This window comes from Rhinopithecus bieti, unplaced genomic scaffold (assembly GCF_001698545.2).
Source record: "Rhinopithecus bieti isolate Rb0 unplaced genomic scaffold, ASM169854v2 scaffold_23826, whole genome shotgun sequence".
Taxonomy (NCBI): Eukaryota; Metazoa; Chordata; class Mammalia; order Primates; family Cercopithecidae; genus Rhinopithecus; species Rhinopithecus bieti.
The window spans coordinates 718569-740326 of record NW_016811267.1 but is presented as its reverse complement, the minus strand read 5'-3'; the positions used below and the strand labels follow the sequence as shown (position 1 = coordinate 740326).

At 44.9% G+C, this 21758-nt stretch overlaps 1 protein-coding gene across 2 annotated transcripts in view; it reads left to right on the top strand.

Moving 5' to 3' along the window:
- Positions 1-9453, top strand: part of CYP4F2 (cytochrome P450 family 4 subfamily F member 2) — a 19434-nt gene extending 9981 nt beyond the window's left edge. The window contains exons 8-13 of one of the 2 annotated variants that reach the window (XM_017893720.1): positions 546-612; positions 813-942; positions 7530-7663; positions 7759-7823; positions 8006-8088; positions 8497-9453. In XM_017893720.1, coding sequence (XP_017749209.1) covers positions 546-612; positions 813-942; positions 7530-7663; positions 7759-7823; positions 8006-8088; positions 8497-8662 — 645 coding nt within the window. In that variant the 3' untranslated portion in view covers positions 8663-9453. The remainder of the gene's footprint in view (positions 1-545; positions 613-812; positions 943-7529; positions 7664-7758; positions 7824-8005; positions 8089-8496) is intronic. The other variant, XM_017893721.1, reaches the window with a different exon arrangement.
- Positions 9454-21758: the final 12305 nt, after the last annotated feature.

Sequence of the window (21758 nt, the reverse complement as noted above, 5' to 3'; positions counted from 1 at the left end):
AGAGAGAGAGAGAGAGAGAGAGAGAGAGAGAGAGAGAGAGACTGAGTGAGAATGCTTTCTAGCTTTGTGAGACAGTGTGTGTTTTTTGCTCTGGAGCATAAACAGATCCTCTTCAGTGAGATGCCATAGTCCGTAGGCTTACAACCCAAATGTCTCCAGGGAGATAAGATTCTCTAGATGTATCACTCTAGAATGTGGGCCAATATCTTTGGAGCAACACTTAATCTCTAATTTCCGAGGGAAATTGCCATTTAATTCTCCTGTAACTCAGGTTGCCAGTAACTTTTTCTCAGAAACTTTTCACTAAAATGTTCATTGAGTCTTCCCAATAGGGACCAAGAGGAGGCAAGGAAGCCAGAGAGGAAGGTCATGAGGTGGGGGCTCTGGCCGTGGTGACCAAGAGGGATCTAGGAGTGCAAGATGGATTTGGATTTCTGGAAAAAGGATAAATCTTCAGAGATTGTCTCAGATTAGACTCAAGAGCCCTCAGAGCTAGTGTGACTTTTTGTTGGGGGCGGGGTTTGGGGTTATTGCCTTCTCTCCAGGATGAAGACGGGAAGGAGTTGTCTGATGAGGACATAAGAGCAGAAGCTGACACCTTTATGTTTGAGGGTGAGGGTGCCGTGTGGGACTACAGTGGGGACTGGGATCTCTCCATTCCACAAACAGGGTGGTTGGACCTGTTGGTCCAAACCCCCCAGCCTTCCTGTCCCCCTTCCCGCATCCTCCCTGAAGTCCTCAATGTATGGTTGCTGTCCACCCTCGGATGCTGAAGCAGCCCAGAAACCCAAGCCTGCCTTGCTGCCTCTCAGGCCATGACACCACGGCCAGTGGTCTCTCCTGGGTCCTGTACCACCTTGCAAAGCACCCGGAATACCAGGCGCGCTGCCGGCAGGAGGTGCAAGAGCTTCTGAAGGACCGTGAGCCTAAAGAGATTGAATGGTGAGTGCAGGTGCTGGTGCCCTGTTCCTGAGACCCTCTCATTGGCTCTGCTCCCCAGGTGGAGAGGGAAGGAAAAATTGTTTTTGTTGATTCTGCCACTATTGCTTAGAGGGAATAGGAGCAGAGGACCATAGGCAGGACTTAATACGCAGCCTGACTGTCTGGGGAAAGGTTACCGGCCCTTAGAACAGAAAGACCTGGGCTTCTGAGAGAACTGGTGATGATATGTGAGGACAGATAATGCCACTTAGCACATGTTCAGCAAATGAACTTCCCCTCCACTCTCTTCCTTTTCTCCCAGAAATATAATTTTTTTCAAACATCTTCACTTGTTGAATGTTTGCTCTTCTGTTCCCTAATTCCTACTCTCCAGTCCAGTCCAGGGATTTATAAGGGAGACCTGGGGGTAAAAGTCATCCATTCTTGTCTTGAACACCTGCATCGTTCATCCTTCTATCCTCATTCAGCAAACGCTCCCACACTACATTCCCACCCCCACATCTGTGCACAGCATCTTTCTGTGCTCTGGAGACCTGGGAAGGACCCAGCCCAGAGATCTGTTTTCCAGATGCTCCCAGCCTGGTGGGGGAACTGTCCCTGGGCAGGACACTCCCAGCCTACGTGGGCAAGGATGGGGTTTACGGGAAGAGAAGCAGGACTGGGGAGTATAGAAAGTGTCTCAGTTGAGAGCCTGAATAATGATCTGAATAATGATTAGTAGATAATTGGGTACAGTTGGGAAGCAGTGCTCTAGGTCAAGAAGACTGCCTGGGATCTTCACTGGAGGAAGAGAGAGGGGAGAGAGAGAGAGAGAGAGAGAGAGAGAGAGAGAGAGAGAGAGAGAGAGCAGGGTAGGGGGCAGAAAGGAGAAGGAGAAGGGGAGAGAGAGGGAGAAACTTGGTCATGGTGAGATGATAAAACTGGGGCTGGCTGTGGAAACCTTGGCGAAGATGTTAATGGCTTCAGTTTAAGCCCAAGGGCAATAGGGAGCCATGGGAAGTGTTTGAGCAGGGGAGGGACAGGTCACATCTGGGTACCAGGAAGATCTTTCTAGGGCTAGTGTGGAGGGCATTCTGGAGAGGACTAGCTGTAGAATGAGGGCACAGTGGGGACATTCTGAGGTCCAAGCCAGGCCAGGGGCTGGAGGAAGGAGAGGAAGCATTGGAATGGACGGTTGTCTTGGATTCAGTGTCCTCCTGTCCATGCCTTTGCTCAGCACAGCAGTCCTGTGAGGAGGAGAAACATTTTCCGCTTTTAAAACCAATACTTTTCTGCATTTTAACAAACAATTTTTTGTTGCTGCATAGTAGATGCACATAGATTTGAAATGCACGTGATAATCTGATACATTCATATAATTGGCAAAGATCAAATCAGTGTACCTGGGATATCTGTCGCCTGAAATATTTGTCTTTTCTTTATGCTAGAAACGTAACTATCATAAGCTAACTATTTTGGTATGTACAGTACATATCGTAAACTATAGTGAGCCCACTGATCTATCGAGTGCTGGGTTTTATTTCTCCTACCAAACCTCTCATTTGTGCCCGTTAATCAACTCCTCACCCCTCCCTCCCTTCTACCAATCTACCTTCTATCTTCATGAGATCCACTTTTTCAGTTCCCACATGTGAGTGAGAATATGTGATATGTGTCTTTCTGTGCTTGGTTTATTTACTTACCACAGTGACCTCCAGTTCCATCCATGTTGCCGCAAATGACAAAATTCCAGTCTTCTTAATGGTGGCATAGTATTCCATTGTGTATACACGCCACATTTCCTTTCTTCCGTCCTTCCTTCTTCCTTCCTTCCTTCCTCCTTCTTCCTTCTTCCTCCTTCCTGCCTTCCTTCCTGCCTTCCTCCCTCCCTCCTTTCCTTCCTCTCTCTCTTTCTCCCTTTCCTTCCTCCCTTCCTCCCTCCTTCCCTCCCCTCCCTCCCTCCCTCCCTTCCTCTCTCTCTTTCTCCCTTTCCTTCTTCCCTCCCTCCCTCTCTTTCTTTCTTTCTTTCTTTCTTTCTTTCTTTCTTTCTTTCTTTCTTTCTTTCTTTCTTTCTTTCTTTCTTTCTTTCTTTCTTTGAGACAGAGTCTCACTCTGTCGCCCAGGCTGGAGTGCAGTGGCACGATCTTGGCTCACTGCAACCTCTGCCTCCCGGGTTCAAGCTATTCTTCTGCCTCAGCCTCCCAAGTAGTTGGGACTACAGGTGTGCACCAACCATGCCTGGCTAATTTTTGTATTTTTAATAGGGATGGGGTTTCACCATATTGGCCAGGCTGGTCTCGAACTCCTGACCTCATGATCTGCCCACCTCAGCCTCCCAAAGTGCTGGGATTACAGGCGTGAGCCACCGCACCCGGCCACCACATTTTCTTTATCCATTCAGTTGATGGGCACTTAGGTTGAATCCATATTTTGGCTGTTGTGAATAGTGCTGCAATAAACACGGAAGTATAGGTATCTCTTCAACAGATTTATTTTCTTTCTTTGGGATAGAAATTTCTTGTCTTTCCTTTCAGTAGTGGAATTTCTGGGTTATACGGTAGTTCTAGTTTTAGTTTCTCGAGGAACCTCTGTGCTGTTGTCTGCAGTGGCTACACTAATTTATATTCCCACCCACAGTGTGTGAGAGCTCCCCTTTCTCCATGTCCTCACCAGCATCTATCGTTGCCTGTCTTTTTGATAAAAGCCATTTTAACTGGGATGAGACAATATCTCATTGTGGTTTTGATTTGCATTTCTCTGACGATTAGTGACATTGAGCATTTTTCCATCTACCTATTGGCCATTTGTATGTCTTCTTTTAAGAAATGTCTATTCAGATCTTTTGACCATTGTTAAATAAGATGATTTGATGGTTTTTTTTTTCCTATTGAATTGTTTGAGCTCCTTATATAATATATTCTGGTTACTAATCACTTGTCAGGTGGGTAATTTGCAAATATGTTCTGCCATTCTGTGGGTTAATTCTTCACTTTGTTGATTGTTTCCTTTGCTGTGCAGAAGATTTTACCTTGTTGTAATCTCATTTGTCTATTGCCTGTGCTTTTGAGGTCTTACGCAGAAAATCTTTGCCCAGACCCACGTCTTGGAGTATAAAACCCAGATTTCAAGCAAAAATTGTGCATGTGGTTAAAAGAAAGGGTCCAAAAAAATTATGATAAAAATGAGCTTCCTTATTAAGCTCCACCTTAGCAGTGACTACGGTCAGTTTTCTGTGTATTCTTCCAGAAAATGGCTATCCCGATGCCCACGTTTATATGAACTGCCACTGTGATTTTGTTTACATGAACATGTACTGTGTTTTCTTTGTAAATAAAACTATAAAATAGACGCAGTTCTGCACTTCATCTCTGAGATTTTATATTTCTCTCAAAATATGAGTTTTCAAAATGAGTTTGTTTTAAAATTGTTCTTTCATTGATAAATTTTAACTATATATATTAGAGGTACAATGTGATGTTATGATGTAGGTGTACAACCTGAAATTATTAAATCAAGGTGATGAACAAATCCAACACTTCATGTATTTATCATTTTTGTGTTGAGAACATTTGAAATGTACTCTCTTAGCAATTTCAATGAATACATTGTTCACTAAATCACCAGGCTGTGCAGCAGATCTCAAAAACTTATTCCTCTTGTGTAACTGAAGCTTCTATCCTGTGACCAACATCTCATCCTTCTCTGTCCCTCCCTCAGCCCTGGCCTCTAGTAACCATCATTCTACTTCTATTTCTTTTTTTTCTTTGGTTTGTTTTTGAGACGAAGTCTTGCTCTGTCACCCAGGCTGGAGTGCAGTGGCATGATCTCAACTCACTGCCACCTCTGCCTCCCAGATTCAAGCGATTCTCCTGCCTCAGCCTCCTGAGTAACTGGGATTACAGGCTCCTGCCACCACGCCCAGCTAATTTTTTTTGTATTTTTATTAGAGATGGGGTTTCACCATATTGGCCAGGCTGGTCTTGAACTCCTGACCTTGTGATCTGCTCCCCTCGGCCTCCCAAAGTGCTGGGATTACAGGCATGAGCCACTGCGCCCGGCCTCCACTCCTATTTCTATGAGCTTGACTATTTCAGGTCCCTGGACAAGTAAGATCATGTGTGTTTGTGTTTCTGCACCTGGCTTACTTCACTTAGCATAAGTTCCTCCAGGTTCTTCCATGTTGTGGCAAATGAGATAAGTTTTTTAATTTTTTTTTTAAGGCTGAATGGTATTCCATTGTATATACACAACGCATAGAAAATGAGCATTAAATTACAAAACCAATGATAAGGACAAGTTCTTCTTGCACCAAATGATATATTACAGATAAGACTAGGGTTTTCCTTGACAATCCTGCCACCCCACCTAATCCTTTCTCATTCTGCAAAGGTGTCTCCAGAGCTGTAGATTTGTTATCTATCTATCTATCCATCTATCTATCTATCTATCTATCACCTATCTATCTCTATTATCTCTCTATCACCTATCTATCTCTATTATCTATCTAGCTATCTATCATCTCTCTATCTCATCTATCTATCTATCTATCTATCTATCTATCTATCTATCACCTATCTCTATTATCTATCTAGCTATCTATCATCTCTCTATCTCATCTATCTATCTATCTATCTATCTATCTATCTATCTATCTATCTATCTCTATTATCTATCACCTATCTATCTCTATTATCTATCTATCTATCTATCTATCTATCTATCTATCTATCTATCTATCATCTCTCTATCTCATCTATCTATCTCCATTATCTATCTATCTATCTATCTATCTATCTATCTATCTATCTATCTATCTATCTTCTATCTATCTCTATTATCTATCTAGCTATCTATCATCTCTCTATCTCATCTATCTATCTATCTATCTATCTATCACCTATCTATCTCTATTATCTGTCTATCATCTATCTATCTGTATTATCTATCTATCTCTATTATCTATCATCTACCTATGTATCTATCTACCTATTATCTATCTATCATCTATGGGTCTCTGTTTCTATCATCTATGTATGTATCTATTATCTATCTCTCTATATCTGTCGTCTATCTATTATCTGTCTATCATTATCTATCAATCTTTCATCTACCTCTGAATCATTCATTTCCATAAATATATATTCAATACTTTTTGCTCTTTTTACACGCACATATGTATATGTTTGTTACTTTTTTTCACTAGACAGTGTGTCTTAATGCTATATTTTTCTGAGTGCTAAATATTTTATTCCTTATTTATTCATCTCATTCCTATGTTGAATACACATAAACATTTTCAATGATCGTAGATATTTCCAGTTTGCCTTCCAGATTGTCAGTACTGATTTACCTTCTAGTTTATAGTATGTGATGAGACTAGTGATCCCTATTTCCCCCTTTTGGGTAGCTGTATAGTATTCCCTTGTGTGGCTATTTATCTAAACATCTTCCCATCAATGTATATGTGGCTTGTTCCTAACCTTTTGCTAAAAGTGGGCATGAGGCAGTCAGCATGTGTGCACAGTGACCATTTCTTACATGTATAAGCATGTCTGCAGGACAAATTCCCTCAAGTGCAATTGCTGAATCAAAGAACATTTGCATTGTACAATTTTAATTATCATTGCAAATCCTTTCCTATTAGCTGAGTTTGATGGCACAAGCTTTCCCATAACTTTACCAATACTACTAAAGTATTATTAAATGTTAAAATCTATGCCAATCTTCACCTTTCTTCTTTTGATGGACGTTGTTTTAAATAAGAGTGAGGTTAAACATCTCTTGGACGTTTTCTTTTCGTGGAAGTTGTTCCTTTACTTTTTTGCTCTTTTCTTTGGATTCTTCAAAATATTTACTTTTAAGAATGTGTATTAAAATTGATTTTTTTTTTTTTGAGATGGAGTCTCTGTTGCCCAGGTTGGAGTGCAGTGGTGCGATCTCAGCTCACTGCAACCTCCACCTCCCGGGTTCAAGCGATTCTCCTGCCTCAGCCTCTGGAGTAGCTGGGATTACAGGTGTGCACCACCTCTCCCCGCTAAGTTTTTGTATTTTTAGTAGAGATGGGGTTTCACCATGTTAGCCAGGATGGTCTCGATCTCCTGACCTTGTGATCTGCCCGCCATAGCCTCCCAGAGTGCTGGGATTACAGCCATGAGCCACCACACCTGGCCAAAATTGATTTTTTTTTTCTGTCTTGCGTTGCAAAATATTGCCTTTTAACTTTTGAAGGGTACTTTTGATTAATATCCTTTATTTGCAAAAACTACTACCTTGAGCATATTCAACTTCCGTGCAGTTAAATTGGTCCACATTTTTCTTTCACAACCGTAAAATCCATCAGTTTCCCAGGATTTTGTTTTGGACAGGGGCTCTCTTTATCAAACGTGAAGTTTTCACTTACGTCTTTCTCTGAGCTCTCTGTTCTTCTCCATGGGTCTGTTTTCTTGTTTTTGCCACAGTGCCACACTGTTTTTATTACTGCAACTTTGTAACAATTCTTTTTAAAAGTTTATTTTGTTACAGGGAGAAAAGGTCTTACTTGCAAACAGAGAAGTTGATAGTTGTGTCTTTGCTCCCTTGATAATGACTGGGGCTGGGTGTTTCCTTAGGGACGACTTGGCCCAGCTGCCCTTCCTGACCATGTGCATTAAGGAGAGCCTGCGGCTGCATCCCCCAGTCCCGGTCATCTCCCGCCATGTCACCCAGGACATTGTGCTCCCAGACGGCCGGGTCATCCCCAAAGGTGCTCACAGTCTCACGAGAAGGAGCCTCCTGGGTAGGAAGAGGGCCCCCTCAGGGAAGGAGGTCTTCTTCTGACTGCCCTCTTCTCTCCCACAGGCATTACCTGCCTCCTCAGTGTTTTTGGAATCCATCACAACCCAACTGTGTGGCCAGACCCTGAGGTGCGGGGCCCCCCTCCCTCACTCTGTTTTTGTCCATTCCAAGGCTCCTAGAGGAGGGGGCAGGGTTTTGATCAGGAGAATCCAACATCACCTCCCTCCAAGACACACACAACTGTCTGTTTCTCCAAGGCTGGTGGACCTGGGAGACCCCACCCAACAATGATTCTTGGTCTCACCTCCAGGTCTACGATCCCTTTCGCTTTGACCCAGAGAACATCAAGGAGAGGTCACCTCTGGCTTTTATTCCCTTCTCGGCAGGGCCCAGGTAAGGGCGGCCTGTGTCTAAGATGGGTCCCAGTTGATGGGTGCAGGGGTCTGGGCATGACAGTGGGGAGAAGGGGGACATTGTAGATGGTCCGAGTTCCAGCTCTCCTTCCCTCACCTCCTCTGGAGTTTATGGGAAGAGGTCCATAGAGTAGGGTTGGGTTGGTCCTAGAAGGGTCTGTGGTGTGCTCAGAGCCCGCTCCCACCCCACCTTGGTCTAGGGTGGGGGCTGGAGCTGGGCTAGGTTTGCAGGATATGCAAGCCTACATGGGGATCCAGGCACGGATACCCACTTCTCTATTCTCAAGCTACTCTAGGTGGGGTTGGCTGTCCCAGGCCAGGTTCCCGGCTTGATGGGGCCAGGATGGGGTTCTTGGTTGCAGTCAGAGTTCCCAACCCCCTCCCGCAGGAACTGCATTGGGCAGACGTTCGCGATGGCCGAGATGAAGGTGGTCCTGGCGCTCACGCTGCTGCGCTTCCGCGTCCTGCTGGACCACACCGAGCCCCGCAGGAAGCCGGAGCTGGTCCTGCGCGCAGAGGGCGGACTTTGGCTGCGGGTGGAGCCCCTGAACTGAGTTCAACAGATACTTACTCGACCCCTGATTTATCAAAAGTGAAGCATAGAATTTGCCCTATGACCCTATTTCCACAGTCCTGTATTCCATCCTAGATACTAACTCAAAATAATTGAGACAGGTGTCAAACAAAAGACGCTTGTGCATGAATGTTCAATGCAGCCCTATTCACAGTGGCCAAACGAATGAAAACAAACCCCAAGGTGTATGATTACAGAGGAAAGGATAAAACAAAATGTGGTCATCCATACAATGGAATATTACACGCCATAAAAAGGAATGAAGCAGTGATCCCCTACTACACTGTGGATTGAACCTTGAATACATGATACTGAATCAAAGAACATCACATGCAAAAGGTCATACAGTGTGTGGGTCCTTTTATATGAATTTCAGAACAGGTCCAATCTGAAGAGATTGTATAGCAGATTGGTGGCTTTCAGCAGCTGTGGGAAGGTGGGACTGAGGACGACTGCTAATCAGGATGGGTTTCTCCTTGGGATGGTGAAAATGTTCCGGACCTAGATAGTAGACGAAGGTAAGCACGGCATTGTGAGTGCACTAAATGCTGTTGAATTGGACACTTTGAATTGGTGAATTTTGTGGTAGGTGAATTCTACCTCAATAAAAAAATGCTATTTTATCTTACACATATATTTTTTTTCTGTGCGATTGTTCATATAGTAATATGCTGTGAGCATCTTTCCATGACGTTAAATCATCTTAGGAAACATTTTGTGGTCTTCAAAATGTGTGTGTTAAGTGTTCAAATCAGTCTTGATTTAAAAAAAAGACATTGTTAGAAAATAAAAGTGTTTTGTCTCACGTTGTAAGAATTATCTTCACACACATTGACTGTTAGTAACAAATTGAGTTATTCTTCATCAAGTAATGTTTGGGGTAGAGATCACATTTTCATAGCAATAGATGCACAAATATTCATGTAAGATACAGGTGTGGTTAGACACCTTTCATAGAACTGGCATGGTTTGGAAATTCCACAGACACTGAATGTTTTGGTCATATTAACAGAAGTAGATCACTGAGAAGGGAGAAGGTGACTTTTCAGCTCCCTCAGGTAAATGCTGATTTCATCCTCACACTGATCTTACAGATTGTAGATGAACTCACTTGTTCAAGGTCAACCACTGAAGGGTGGAGTTGGGGGTGAATCTGAGCAGTCTGGCATCAGAGGTCATGCCTTATCGTATCGAGGACATGATTTTTCAAAGCGGGTCTCAGCTCTAGGCACATCAGATCACCTGGGAACCCCTACAGACTCCAGACTGAGTAGAAAAGACTCTCTGACAGGTGGTGCGTACATTTGCTTTGTTTTGCTCTTTGTTTCTTTTTTTGTTGTTGTTAATTCATTTTGTCTTTTTGAGACAGAGTCTCCCTCAGTCTCTCAGGATGGAGTGCAGTGGCACAACCATAGCTCACTGCAACCTCCAACTCCTGGCCAAAGTGTTGGCATTAAAGGTGTGAGCCATTCCTCCCGGTCCCATTTTTTTTTTTTTTTTTTTTTTTAGATGGAGTCTCACTATGTCGCCAAGCCTGGAGTGCAGTGGCACCATCTTGGCTCACTGAAACCTCTGCCTCCTGGGTTCCAGCAATTCTCCTGCCTCAGCCTCCTGAGTAGCTGAAATTACAGGCATGCACTACCACGCCCAGCTAATTTTTTGTGTTTTTAGTAGAGATGGGGTTTCGCCATGTTGGCCAGGCTGGTCTTGAACTCCTGACCTCAGATGATCCACCCTCCCCGGCCTCCCAAAGTGCTGGGGTTACAGGCGTGAGCCACTGCACCCAGCCCCAAGGTTTTAAATATAATATTGTTGACCAGAAATACATTCATTCATGTAAAAAATAAAATGCCCAGTGAGAAGTGATGGTGCTACCTATGCCCTTCATCTGCCCAGTTTCTTCATGTGTATAAAGATAAATACTTTCATATCTTGTGCATCCTTTCATAGTATATTTAGCCAAACTATATATAATTAGTCACCCTAATTACGTATTAGTATGCCTACATTACAATGAGTGTGCTTACTTGCCACTCCTATATTTTCATGACTCATTTTAAAATCACATTAAATTTTCAGAATTTGTTCTCTTTGGTGCATAGTTCAGTTTGTTTTTTGAGACAGTCTCACTCTGTCACCCAGGCTGGAGTGCAGTGGTGCGACCTCGGCTGACTGCAACCTCCACCTCCTGGGTTCAAGCAGTTCTCCTGCCTCAGCCTCCCGAGCAGCTGGGATTACAGGCGTGTGCCCCCACAGCTGGCTAATTTTTGTATCTTTAGCAGAGACAGGGTTTCACTGTGTTGACCAGGCTGGTCTCAAACTCCTGACCTCAGGTTATCTGCCCGCCTCAGCCTCCCAAAGTGCTGGGATTACAGGCATGAGATAGTTCAGAGTTTTGACAAATGGCTAGAGTCATGTAAGTACCACTCCCATAGCCACCCTTGGTAGTCAAAAACCTCCTTCCACCCCTGACCCCTGAAAACCACTGCTGTCTTCTGTCTTTCTATAGAACTGCTTTCTTCCTGTTGTGTGAATGGGGTTACACCATAGGGGGTCTTGGAGTCTCGCTGCTCTCGCTTAGTGTGAAGCATCTGAGAGTCTCCCATGTTGTCTGTATCGAGACCCTGTTTCCTCTTATGGCCGGGTAGAATTTCCGGACGTGGATGGGACACTCTTTTTTCGTTGGCTAAAGGACAAGTGGATTGTTTCTGGTTTTCGGATATTATGAATAAAACTTCTATGGATATTTGCATACTTGTTCTTGGGGGAAACTAAGTTCCCATTGCTGTTAGAATGGGATGACTGAGTCATATTATCAGTGTATGTTTACCATGATGAGAAATTATCAAACTGTTTCCAAAAGGTACGTGCCATTTTTAATCCCTATCAGGAATGTATTGAAGTGGCATCATTGTCTGGGGTAAATACCCAAGGTTCATCATCTCACATCAAGGAAATCAAGGACACAGACACACAAGAAGTAAGTTTGAGAGTTGAGGTTTAGGCTGGGCACAGTGGCTTACGCCTGTAATCCAGCACTTTGGGAGGCTGGGGCAGGTGGATTACCTGAGGTCAGGAGTTTGAGACTAGCCTGACCAACATAGTGAAACACTGCTTCCACTAAAAATACGAAAAAATTAGCCAGGTGTGGTGGTGCACACCTGTAGTCCCACCTACTTGGGAGGCTGAGGCAGGAGAATCGCTTGAACCCAGGAGGCACATGTTGCAGTGAACTGAGATCGCGCCATTGCACTCTAGCCTGGGCAACAAGAGCAAAATTCTGTCTCAAAAAAAAAAAAAAAAAGTAGAGGTTTAATAGGCGAGAGAAAAGAGAAAAGCTCTCTCTCCTTCAGAGAAAGAGGGGCTCCTGAGTGGGTCTTCTGGTTTTGTGGTGAAATGCACAGGGTTTTATAGACAAGCTTGAGGAGGTAGTGCCTGCTTTACATAGGGCATGAAAGATTGATCAGACCAGCTGTGCTGTTTGCATAGTGTGGGAAGAAGCTGGCCATCCCACCCTAATCTTTTATTATGCACATAGGGTCTCTATCTGGCTGGTGCCATGTTGCCTGCTTTTTCACTGCACACATGGCAACAAAGAATAGGGAAGAGGGAACCTCCATGTTGAATACACGTGGCTTCCAGGTATCCCTTTTCTGTTGGCACAGTTGCCGGCATTTACCCATGCAAGCTTCCAGCTTGCTAATCTATGCTTGCAGCTTGATTTTCAGGCTGCTTTTGTTAGAAAAGAAATGACTTGGGGCTGCTTTTATGAAAAGGAAACCTTCCTCTTACCCTCACTATCTGCCAAAATAATTTCTTTCTAGTTCCTGTATCAGTATGAGAATTCTAGTTCCTCCAAATATTCACCGGAATGTGATGGTGTCAGTTTTTTATTTTTCAGTCTTCCTTGTGGGTATTTTTTTTTTTTTTTTTTTTGAGACGGAGTCTCGCTCTGTTGCCCAGACTGGAGTGCAGTGGCCAAATCTTGGCTCACTGCAAGCTCTGCCTCCCAGGTTCACACCATTCTCCTACCTTGGCCTCCCGAGCAGCTGGGACTACAGGCGCCCGCCACCTCGCCTGGCTAGTTTTTTTGTGTTTTTTAGTAGAGATGGGGTTTCACCATGTTAGCCAGGATGGTCTCGATCTCCTGACCTCATGATCTGCCCGTCTCAGCCTCCCAAAGTGCTGGGATTGCAGGTCACAGAGCTTTTAATCTGCATTTCTCCATCTTTTCATTTGCCTACTGGCCCACTCCTGTATTTTCTTTGGTAAAGTGTCTGTTCTAATCTTTTGTCCATTAATTTTTCTTGGGTGGTTTGCTTTCTTATTGTTGGATTTTGAGAGTTCTTTACAGATTATATTTTGCAGACAAGTCTTTTGTCAGATGTGTGATTTGCAAGTATTTTCCCCTAGTCTGCAGCTGGCCTTTTCATTATCTGAAGTTTCTTTTTTTTTCTTTTTGAGACCGAATCTCGCTCTGTCACCCCAACTGGAGTGCAGTGGCACCATCTTGGCTCACTGCAGCCTCCGCTTCCTGGGTTCAAGCAATCCTCCTGTCTCAGCCTTAGGACTACAGGCACCTGCCGTCACACCCAGCTAATTTTTGTATTCTTAGTAGAGATGGGGTTTCACCTCATTGACCAGGTTGGTCTCGAACTCCTGACCTCAGGTGATCCACCTGTTATAAGTAAAGTTTCAGTGCCACAAAAGAAATAGCACTCAAATATAAAATTTTCTTTTTAATTCTCATCAAGGAAAGGTACCTCTATAGAAGGGTGCACCCTTACAGATGGAGCAATAGTGAGCTTACACCTGGACAAGGGAGGGGAGGGGGTTCTTATCCCTAATGCACGTGGCCCCTGCTGCTGCGTTGTCCCCCTATTGGCTGGGGTTAGACTGCACAGGCTAAACTAATTCCGATTGGCTAACTTAAAGAGAGTGGTGGGATGAGTGGTTTGGCGGGAAAGATGGTTATGACAGAGCAGGTAATCGGAATGAGTCACGGTGGAGTAGGTAATTGGAATGAGTAAGGGTGGAGCAGGTAATCCGAAAAGGTTGCTTTATAAGGAAGTTAAGTTTAAAAGTAGAAGGCAAAGAGTTGAACATCCTGGCATATTGATTCTTTGAAAAGAAATTTAGAACTCCTATCTAACACACTTGCCTCGGTCTCCCAAAGTGCTGGGATTACAGGTGTGAGCCACTGAGCCCAGCCCTGAAGTTTCTTTTACAGAGCAAAAAGTTTTAATGTTTATGAAGTACCCTTTATCAAGTTTGATTTTTATGATTACTTTTACACCATTATATATAAGAACTATTTGCCTAATCCCTATGTCCCAAGGGTTGAAATATTGCTATAGCCCTGGGACATGGGAGTTAGGCAAAGAGGTTTTTTTTTTTTTCTTTTTTAGACAGATTCTCACTCTGTCACCCAGGCTGGAGTGCAGTGGTGCAATCTCAGCTCACTGCAACCTCCGCCTCCCAGGTTCAAGCAATTCCCATGCCTCAGCCTCCAGAGTAGCTGGGATTATAGGAGCATGCCACCATGCCCAGCTAATTTTTGTGTTTTTAGTAGAGACAGGGTTTCATCATGTTGGCCAGGCTGGTCTTGAACTCCTGGGCTCAAGTGATCTGCCAGCCTCGGCTTCCCAGAGTGCTGGGATTACAGGTGTGAGCCACTGTGCCCGATCAAAGAGTTCTTATATGTAACAGTGTAAATACGTGGGATGCAGAAATATAATTGAGTTTTGTTTATTGACCATGTATTCTGCACTCCATTTGATCATTCCTGTTGGAATACATATAATGCTACATTTCCTCAGTCTTAAAACAGTTCTTCTCTTAGCCTCACTTTCATACTAGCTGATGTTTGCTATTTTCCCATGTTTAGATTCCAGCCATCCTAGGGGCTGTGAAGAGGCATCGCATTGTGGTTTTGATCTGCTTCTCTCTAATAACCAAAAATGTTGAGCATCTTTTCCTGTGCTTCCCAGTGTTTAAAACAGCATTTTTAGGCTGAATGCAGTGGCTCACACCTGTAATCCCAGCACTTTGGGAAGCTGAGGCAGGTGGATCACTTGAGGCCACGAGTTTGAGACCAGCTTGGCCAACATGGTGAAACCCCGTCTCTATTAAAATTCAAAACATGTAGCTGGGCGTGGTGGTGCATGCCTGTAGTCTCAGCTGCTTGGGAGGCTGAGGCAGGAGAATCACTTGAACCTGGGTGGTGGAGGTTGCAGTGAGCCAAGATTGTGTCACTGCACTCTAGCCTGGACAACAGAGTGAGACTGTCTCAAACAATAAAATAAAATATAAAATAACACTTTTTGTTTTAGATGGAGTCTTGCTCTGTCGCCAGGCTGGAGTACACTGGCGTGATCTCAGCTCACTGCAACCTCCGCTTCCCGGGTGCAAGCGATTCTCCTGCCTCAGCCTTCCGAGTAGCTGGGACTACAGGCGTGCGCCACCCCACCCAGCTAATTTTTGTATTTTTAGTAGAGTCAGGGTTTCACCATGTTGACCAGGATGGTCTCCATCTCTTGACCTCATGATCCACCTGCCTCAGCCTCCCAAAGTGCTGGGATTACAGGCGTGAGCCACCACACCAGGACTAAAATAGCACTTTTAAACAAAAATATTGCATGTAAATGTAATACATTTAGATATTAATAAACATTTCCCAGATAAAAAGATTACATATAAATAAAAAAACCTGGACATGTGAGAGAATATTTCCAGTGATTATTTTGACATGGATTGTGGATAACTTCTATTTCTTACTTTTGCTTTTATTTTTTATGGGAATATTCATCATTTTGGAATAAAAGATTTAAATATGAACTCTAAAGGCAAAGAGAAACGAATGTGACATAACTTAGGCTATGTATCTAATGTATATTTATTTCATTTTATAACACTGCTTTTCTCTTTTGCAGCCAGTAATCCTCTCAGAGCTGTGCCTGGTTTGGGGGATGGTGCCAGGATGGGGCCAGGATGCGGGTCTTGGGCACAGTCAGAGTCCTCTCATCTGCCCGCAGGATCTGTATCAGGCAGGTGTTCGCCATGGCCGAGATGAAGGTGGTCCTGGTGCTCACGCTGCTGGGCTTCCGCTTCTTGCAGGACTTCATGGAGCCCGGCAGAAAGGCAGAGCTGATCATGCGCGGGGAGGACCGACTTTAGCTGCTGGTGGAGCCACTGAGCTGAGGCCTGCAGGGATCCACCCTAACCCCACCCACCCAACCTTGCAGATTCCCAGGAATAAAATGTTTGTCACCTCTGCCTGAGTCTCATCTAAAGCCAGCAGGGGCTGCTTGGGGACTGCAAGGATCCAGGGTGTGGGTGGGTGGAAGCGGCACAGTGTCTCTGAGGCCAAGACCCTGACTGCCTCTCTTGCTGACCATGTGGATCGCAGGTTCAGAGCCCAGCTATGGACTTTATCGTGTGGGCAATAGGGAGCTATGGGAGGTGTTTGAGCAGGAGAGGGACCAAGTTTTAGGATGGATTTAAGGGGCAATACTGAGGCTCTGAGTCAGAGAGATGAATCCATAGAGGCAGATCCCTTCATCTCGGCCTGCAGGACCAAGGCCCTTGGCCAGCCCAGAACATAGGGAAAGAGGGGTGCAGCTTGGACCCTGGCTGGTTCTTTGGAATTCTTCGTTCCCTTCCTTGCCAATGTTCCACTAAATAGCAGTGGAACACCCTGCCAGTTGGTTCCCTCTGTGAACCCCTTCCCTTACCTTCAGGGAGCCCCATCCCTTTCTCTTCTGGGTCCCTGATGCTGCCCAGGCAGCCTGGCCAACAGATGCTACCTGAGCCCCCCTCCCTCCCAACTGTGTGCCAGGTGCTCTCATAAGAATGTCCGGGGGGAAGGCGCATCCCCATCCTTTCACTTCTAAGTTCCTCCTCCATTCCCACCCAGCACAGGCCTCCCTGGCCCATTTTGGGGTGGGGTCAGGGTCAAGGTCATCCTTTTTGGCTCTCGAGATTCAAAGCCAGATCACTGGATGCAAACACCAACCAAAGGCATGGGATCTGGAGCCGGACTGCTTGGACACAAGCCTCAGCTCTGCTGTGTGACTTGGAAAAGTTAATTCCCTTCTCTGTGCTTCAGTTTCCCAACCGTATAATGGAGACAACACCTACATCAGACTCATCCCAGGGACTAAATATAAGGGGCTCAGAGCTGTGCCACTTCATAGAAAATGCACTATAAATGTGGCCATTATTACTTCCTGCCTCAGAAAACCTGGCTCTTGCAGAGCAAAAGCAGGTCTTTTGACACTGTTATTTGTGTCTCCTGGAATTCAATGGCAAGTATTTTTTTTTTTTTAAGACAGAGTCTCACTCTGTCCCCCAGGCTAGAGTGCAGTGGTGCGACCTCGGTTCACTGCGACCTCCGCCTCCCAGGTTCAAACGAGTCTCCTGCCTCAGCCTCCCGAGTAGCTGAGATTACAGGTGCACACCACCACGTGTGGCTGATTTGTGTATTTTCAATAGAGGTGGGGTTTCACTATGTTGGCCAGGCTGGTCTCGACCTCCTGGCCTCAAGTGATCTGCCTGCCTTAGCATCCCAAAGTGTTGGGATTACAGGCATAAGACACCGCACCAGTCTGGCAAGAATCTATTTTAAAAAATTTTTTTTTAAATTTTTTGAGATGGAGTCTCACTTTGTCACCCAGGCTGGAGTGCAGTGGTGCAATCTTGGCTCACTGCAACCTCCACCTCCCGGGTTCAAGCGATTCTCCTGCCTCAGCCTCCAGAGTAGCTGGGATTACAGGCACACACCACTACGCCTGACTGATTTTTGTATTTTTAGTAGAGACGAGGTTTCGCCATATTGGTCAGGCTGGTCTTGAACTTCTGACCTCATGATCTGCCTGCCTTGGGGTCCTGAAGTCCTGGGATTACAGCAGAGAGCCACTGCGCCTGGCCAAGGATTCTAACATGTGTGCTCTTTGAATGAGCTCTGCCTGCCCTCTCTGCTGTGCATATAGCAAGCACTTTTTTTTTTTTTTTTTTTTTTTTCTGAGAGCGATGAGGGCACCTGGAAGTCCAAGGGGGTGGGGAATGAAGGAAACCCCAGTTAATGTCTCCCAATAAGATCCTGCCACAAACATTTATTTCTTTTCATAGCGTAAGGCACTCGGCGCCACTGATCCCTGCAGATCCCTCAAACCTCCTTCCCAGCTGCTCTCCCTCCCTCGCTGCACTTGGCCACCCTGGGCTCAATTCTGCTTCCCTAATAGACTCAGTCTGTTCTTGTCCCAGAGTCTTTGGATTTGCGGTTCCCTGTGCTTGGAATGCTTTTCTCCCAGCTCTTTAGTGACCTGAGTCTCATCTGATTCCGGGATTGGCTGAAATGGCACCTTCTCATCCAGGTTCTTCCTCCTCTATCTAAATCGCCCCCCATGCCAGATAATTTTTATCCCATGATCCCTTTTTGTCGTAGCATTTTATTGCTCTGAGATCGTGTTTGTTTCCTAGTTTATTGAAAGCAGATAGGGTATGCAATCCTTTATGGTTTGTCTTCTTCATCGAGCTGCAAGCTCCATAAGGCAGAGATCTGTTTTGTCCTGTCTGTTCTTGTGCTGTTTATTCAATCACAGTAGATTATGTTAGAGCTCTGCCTGTAACTCTTTGCATATTGCTGTTGCAATATTTACTGTCCTTCCAACTGCCAAGGACTCTTTGCTGCAGGGCTTCCTGTAGCGGGATCTCACTCTGCCTTTCAGACAAGCCCAGAAGTGTTGGGAAATTAACCTCTCATAGATTGGTTCTTAACCAAGGACTGATGGGAACTGGCAGATTAATCCTTCAACCCCCTGCCCCCCAGCCCTTTTCCTGGAATAACTCAGTGCATTTCCTACACTGTCCTCTAGAGGACCCCAGTGCACTGCTCACACTTTAATCTCCGATTAAGACCCACACTTAAAATAGGCCCAACACCAGGCTCTTTATCTTAATCTGCTTCTGGTGACCCATCTAAGACACCTGCTTGAAGAGAGCCTCGACATAATTCAGTAAACATTTCCCCTTCCCTTCCCTCCCCTCCCGTACCCTTCCATACCCTCCCCTCCCCTCTCTAATGACCAATAATGTTGAGAATCTTTTCCTGTGCTTCCCAGTGTTTAAAACAGCATTTTTAGGCCAGACGTGGTAGCTCACACCTGTAACCCCAGCACTTTGGGAAGCCGAGGCAGGTGGATCATTTGAGGCCATGAGTTCGAGGCCAGCCTGGCCAACATGGGTGAAATGCCGTCTCTAATAAAAATAAAAACATGTAGCCGGGCGTGGTGGCGGGCACCTGTAGTCTCAGCTACTTGGGAGGCTGAGGCAGGAGAATCACTTGAACCTGGGTGGTGGAGGTTGCAGTGAGCCAAGATCGCACCATTGTACTCCAGCCTGGACTACAGAGTGAGACTGTCTCAAAAAATAAAATATAAAATAGCATTTTTTTTTTTTTAGATGGAGTCTCACTCTGTCTTCAGGTTGGAGTGCAGTGGCGTGATCCCCTTCCCCTCCCCTCTTTTTGTTTTTGCCCTTCCTATCCTTCCTTCCTTCCTTCCTTCCATATCCCTTCCCTCCCTGCCTACGCCTCCCCTCCCTCCCTCTCCCCTCCCTCTCTCCCTCCATCGCCTTCCTTCCTTCCTTTCCCTTTCCTTCCTTCCTTCTTCCTTCCTTCCCTCCGTCCTTTCCTCCCTCCCTCCCTCTCTCTTTCTCTTTCTTTCCCTTTCTCTCTCTCTTTCTTTCTTTCTCTCTTTCGTCTTTCTGTCTTTCTCTTTTTTCCTCTTTCTTTCTTCTGTTCCCAGGAACATTTATTGAATAGGGAAGCAGCCAACAAACAAATGAAAAAATGTTCCTCTTTATTAATCATCAGAGAAATGCAAGTCAGAACCACAGTAAGATACCATCTCACACCCATTAGAATGGCTGTTACTAAAAAGTAAAAAAAAAAAAATAATAACAGATACTGGTAAAACTGCAGAGAAAAGGGATCACTGCTGGTGGGAATGTAGATTGGTCCAGCCACTGTGGAAAGCAGTTTGGAGATTTCTCAAAGAACTTAAAACAGAGCTACCATTTGACCCAGCAATCCCATTACTGGGTATCTACCCAAAAGAAAATATTTTGTTCTACTAGATAGACACATACACTTGTATGTTTATTACAGCACTATTCACAATAGCAAAGACATGGAATCAGCCTAGGTGCCCAACAGTGGATTGTATTTTTTTTTTTTTTTCGTGATGGAGTCTCGCTCTGTCACCCAGGCTGGAGTACAATGGTGCGATCTTGGCTCACTGCAACCTCCGCTTCCCAGGTTCAAGCGATTCTCCTGTCTCAGCCTCCTGAGTAGCTGGGACTACAGGTGCGTGCCACTTGTTTAAATGTGGTACATATACATCATGGAATACTATGCAGCCATGAAAAAGAATGAAATTATGTCCTTTGCAGCAACGTACATGGAGCTGGAAACCATTATCCTAAGCAAATTAATGCAGGAACAGAAAACCAAATACCACATGTTCTTACCTAAAAGTGGGACCTAAACATTGGGTACACATGGACATAAAGATGGGAACAGTAGACCCTGGGGACTACTAAAGCAGGGAGGGAGGGGGGGCATAGGTTGAAAAACTACCTATTGAGTATTATGCTAACTCCCTGAGTGATGGCATCCATACGCCAAACCTGCACTTGTACCTCCTAAATCTAAAATAAAGGTTGAAACTATAAAAAAAATTGAGACCCATGAAATCGTACAATGAACTGGTATATGTCCTTCAACTAGATTCACTCTTCGCTAACACTCTGCCACGTTTGTATTATTGAGGTATCTATCTATCTATCTATCTATCTATCTATCTATCTATCTATCTATCTATCTACCTACCTACCTACGTACTTTTGTATCTATCTCATACTCTTCATTGCTGATTCTTTTTTTGAGGGGAGGGCGCAGAGTCTTGCTCTGTCACCAGGCTGGAGTGTGTGGCGCCATCTCGGCTCACTGCAATCTCTGCCTCTCAGGTTCAAGCAATTCTCCTGCCCCAGCCTCCCGAGTAGCTAGGATTACAGGTGCGCACCATCACACTCAGCTAATTTTTGTATTTTTAGTGGAGATGGGGTTTCACCATGTTGGCCAGTATGGTCTCGATTTCCTGACCTTGTGATCTGTCCACATTGGCCTCCCAAAGTGCTGGGATTATAGGCATGAGCCACTGCACCCGGCCCATTGCTGATTCTTTTAAGAGTAAATTGCAAGAACTGCTTTTGAACACTTTTTTTTTTTTTTTTTTTTTTAGATAGGGTCGCCTTCTGTCACCCAGGCTGGAGTGCAGTTGTGCAATTCTAACTCACCACAACCTTGAACTCCCAGCCTCAAGTGATCCTCCTCCCTCAGCATCCCGAGTTGCTAGGACTACAGGTATGTGTCACCACACTTGGCCTGAACAATTCAATTTTTTTTTACTTATGAATAGACACTGCTTATGTAGCATTTCATGTCTTATTCATTTGTTTGTCATTCAACATTATAAAATTTGGAAGATTCCTCCTAGTGCTCGTGTGTAGTTTTAGCGAGCTCATTTTCTTTTTTTCTTTTCTTTTTTTTTTTTTTTTTTTGAGGTGGAGTGTCGCTCTGTCGCCCAGGCTGGAGTGCAGTGGCGCGATCTCGACTAACTGCAAGCTCCGCCTCCCGGGTTCACGCCATTCTCCTGCCTTAGCCTCCCAAGTAGCTGGGACTACAGGCACCCGCCACCTCGCCTGGCTAGTTTTTTTGTATTTTTAGTAGAGATGGGGTTTCACCATGTTAGCCAGGATGGTCTCGTTCTCTTGACCTCGTGATCCGCCCGCCTCGGCCTCCCAAAGTGCTGGGATTACAGGCGTGAACCACCGCGCCTGGCCTAGTGAGCTCACTTTCATTGACAAATGCTTCTCCATTGTTTGGATGTAACACCATTTATTCCTCATTGTACCCAAATGGGTATTTGGCTGATTCTTAATTTTGTCTATTACAAAAAAATGCGATGAACATTCTTATACATACCTCGTGGTGCAAATAAGCACGCAATTCTGTT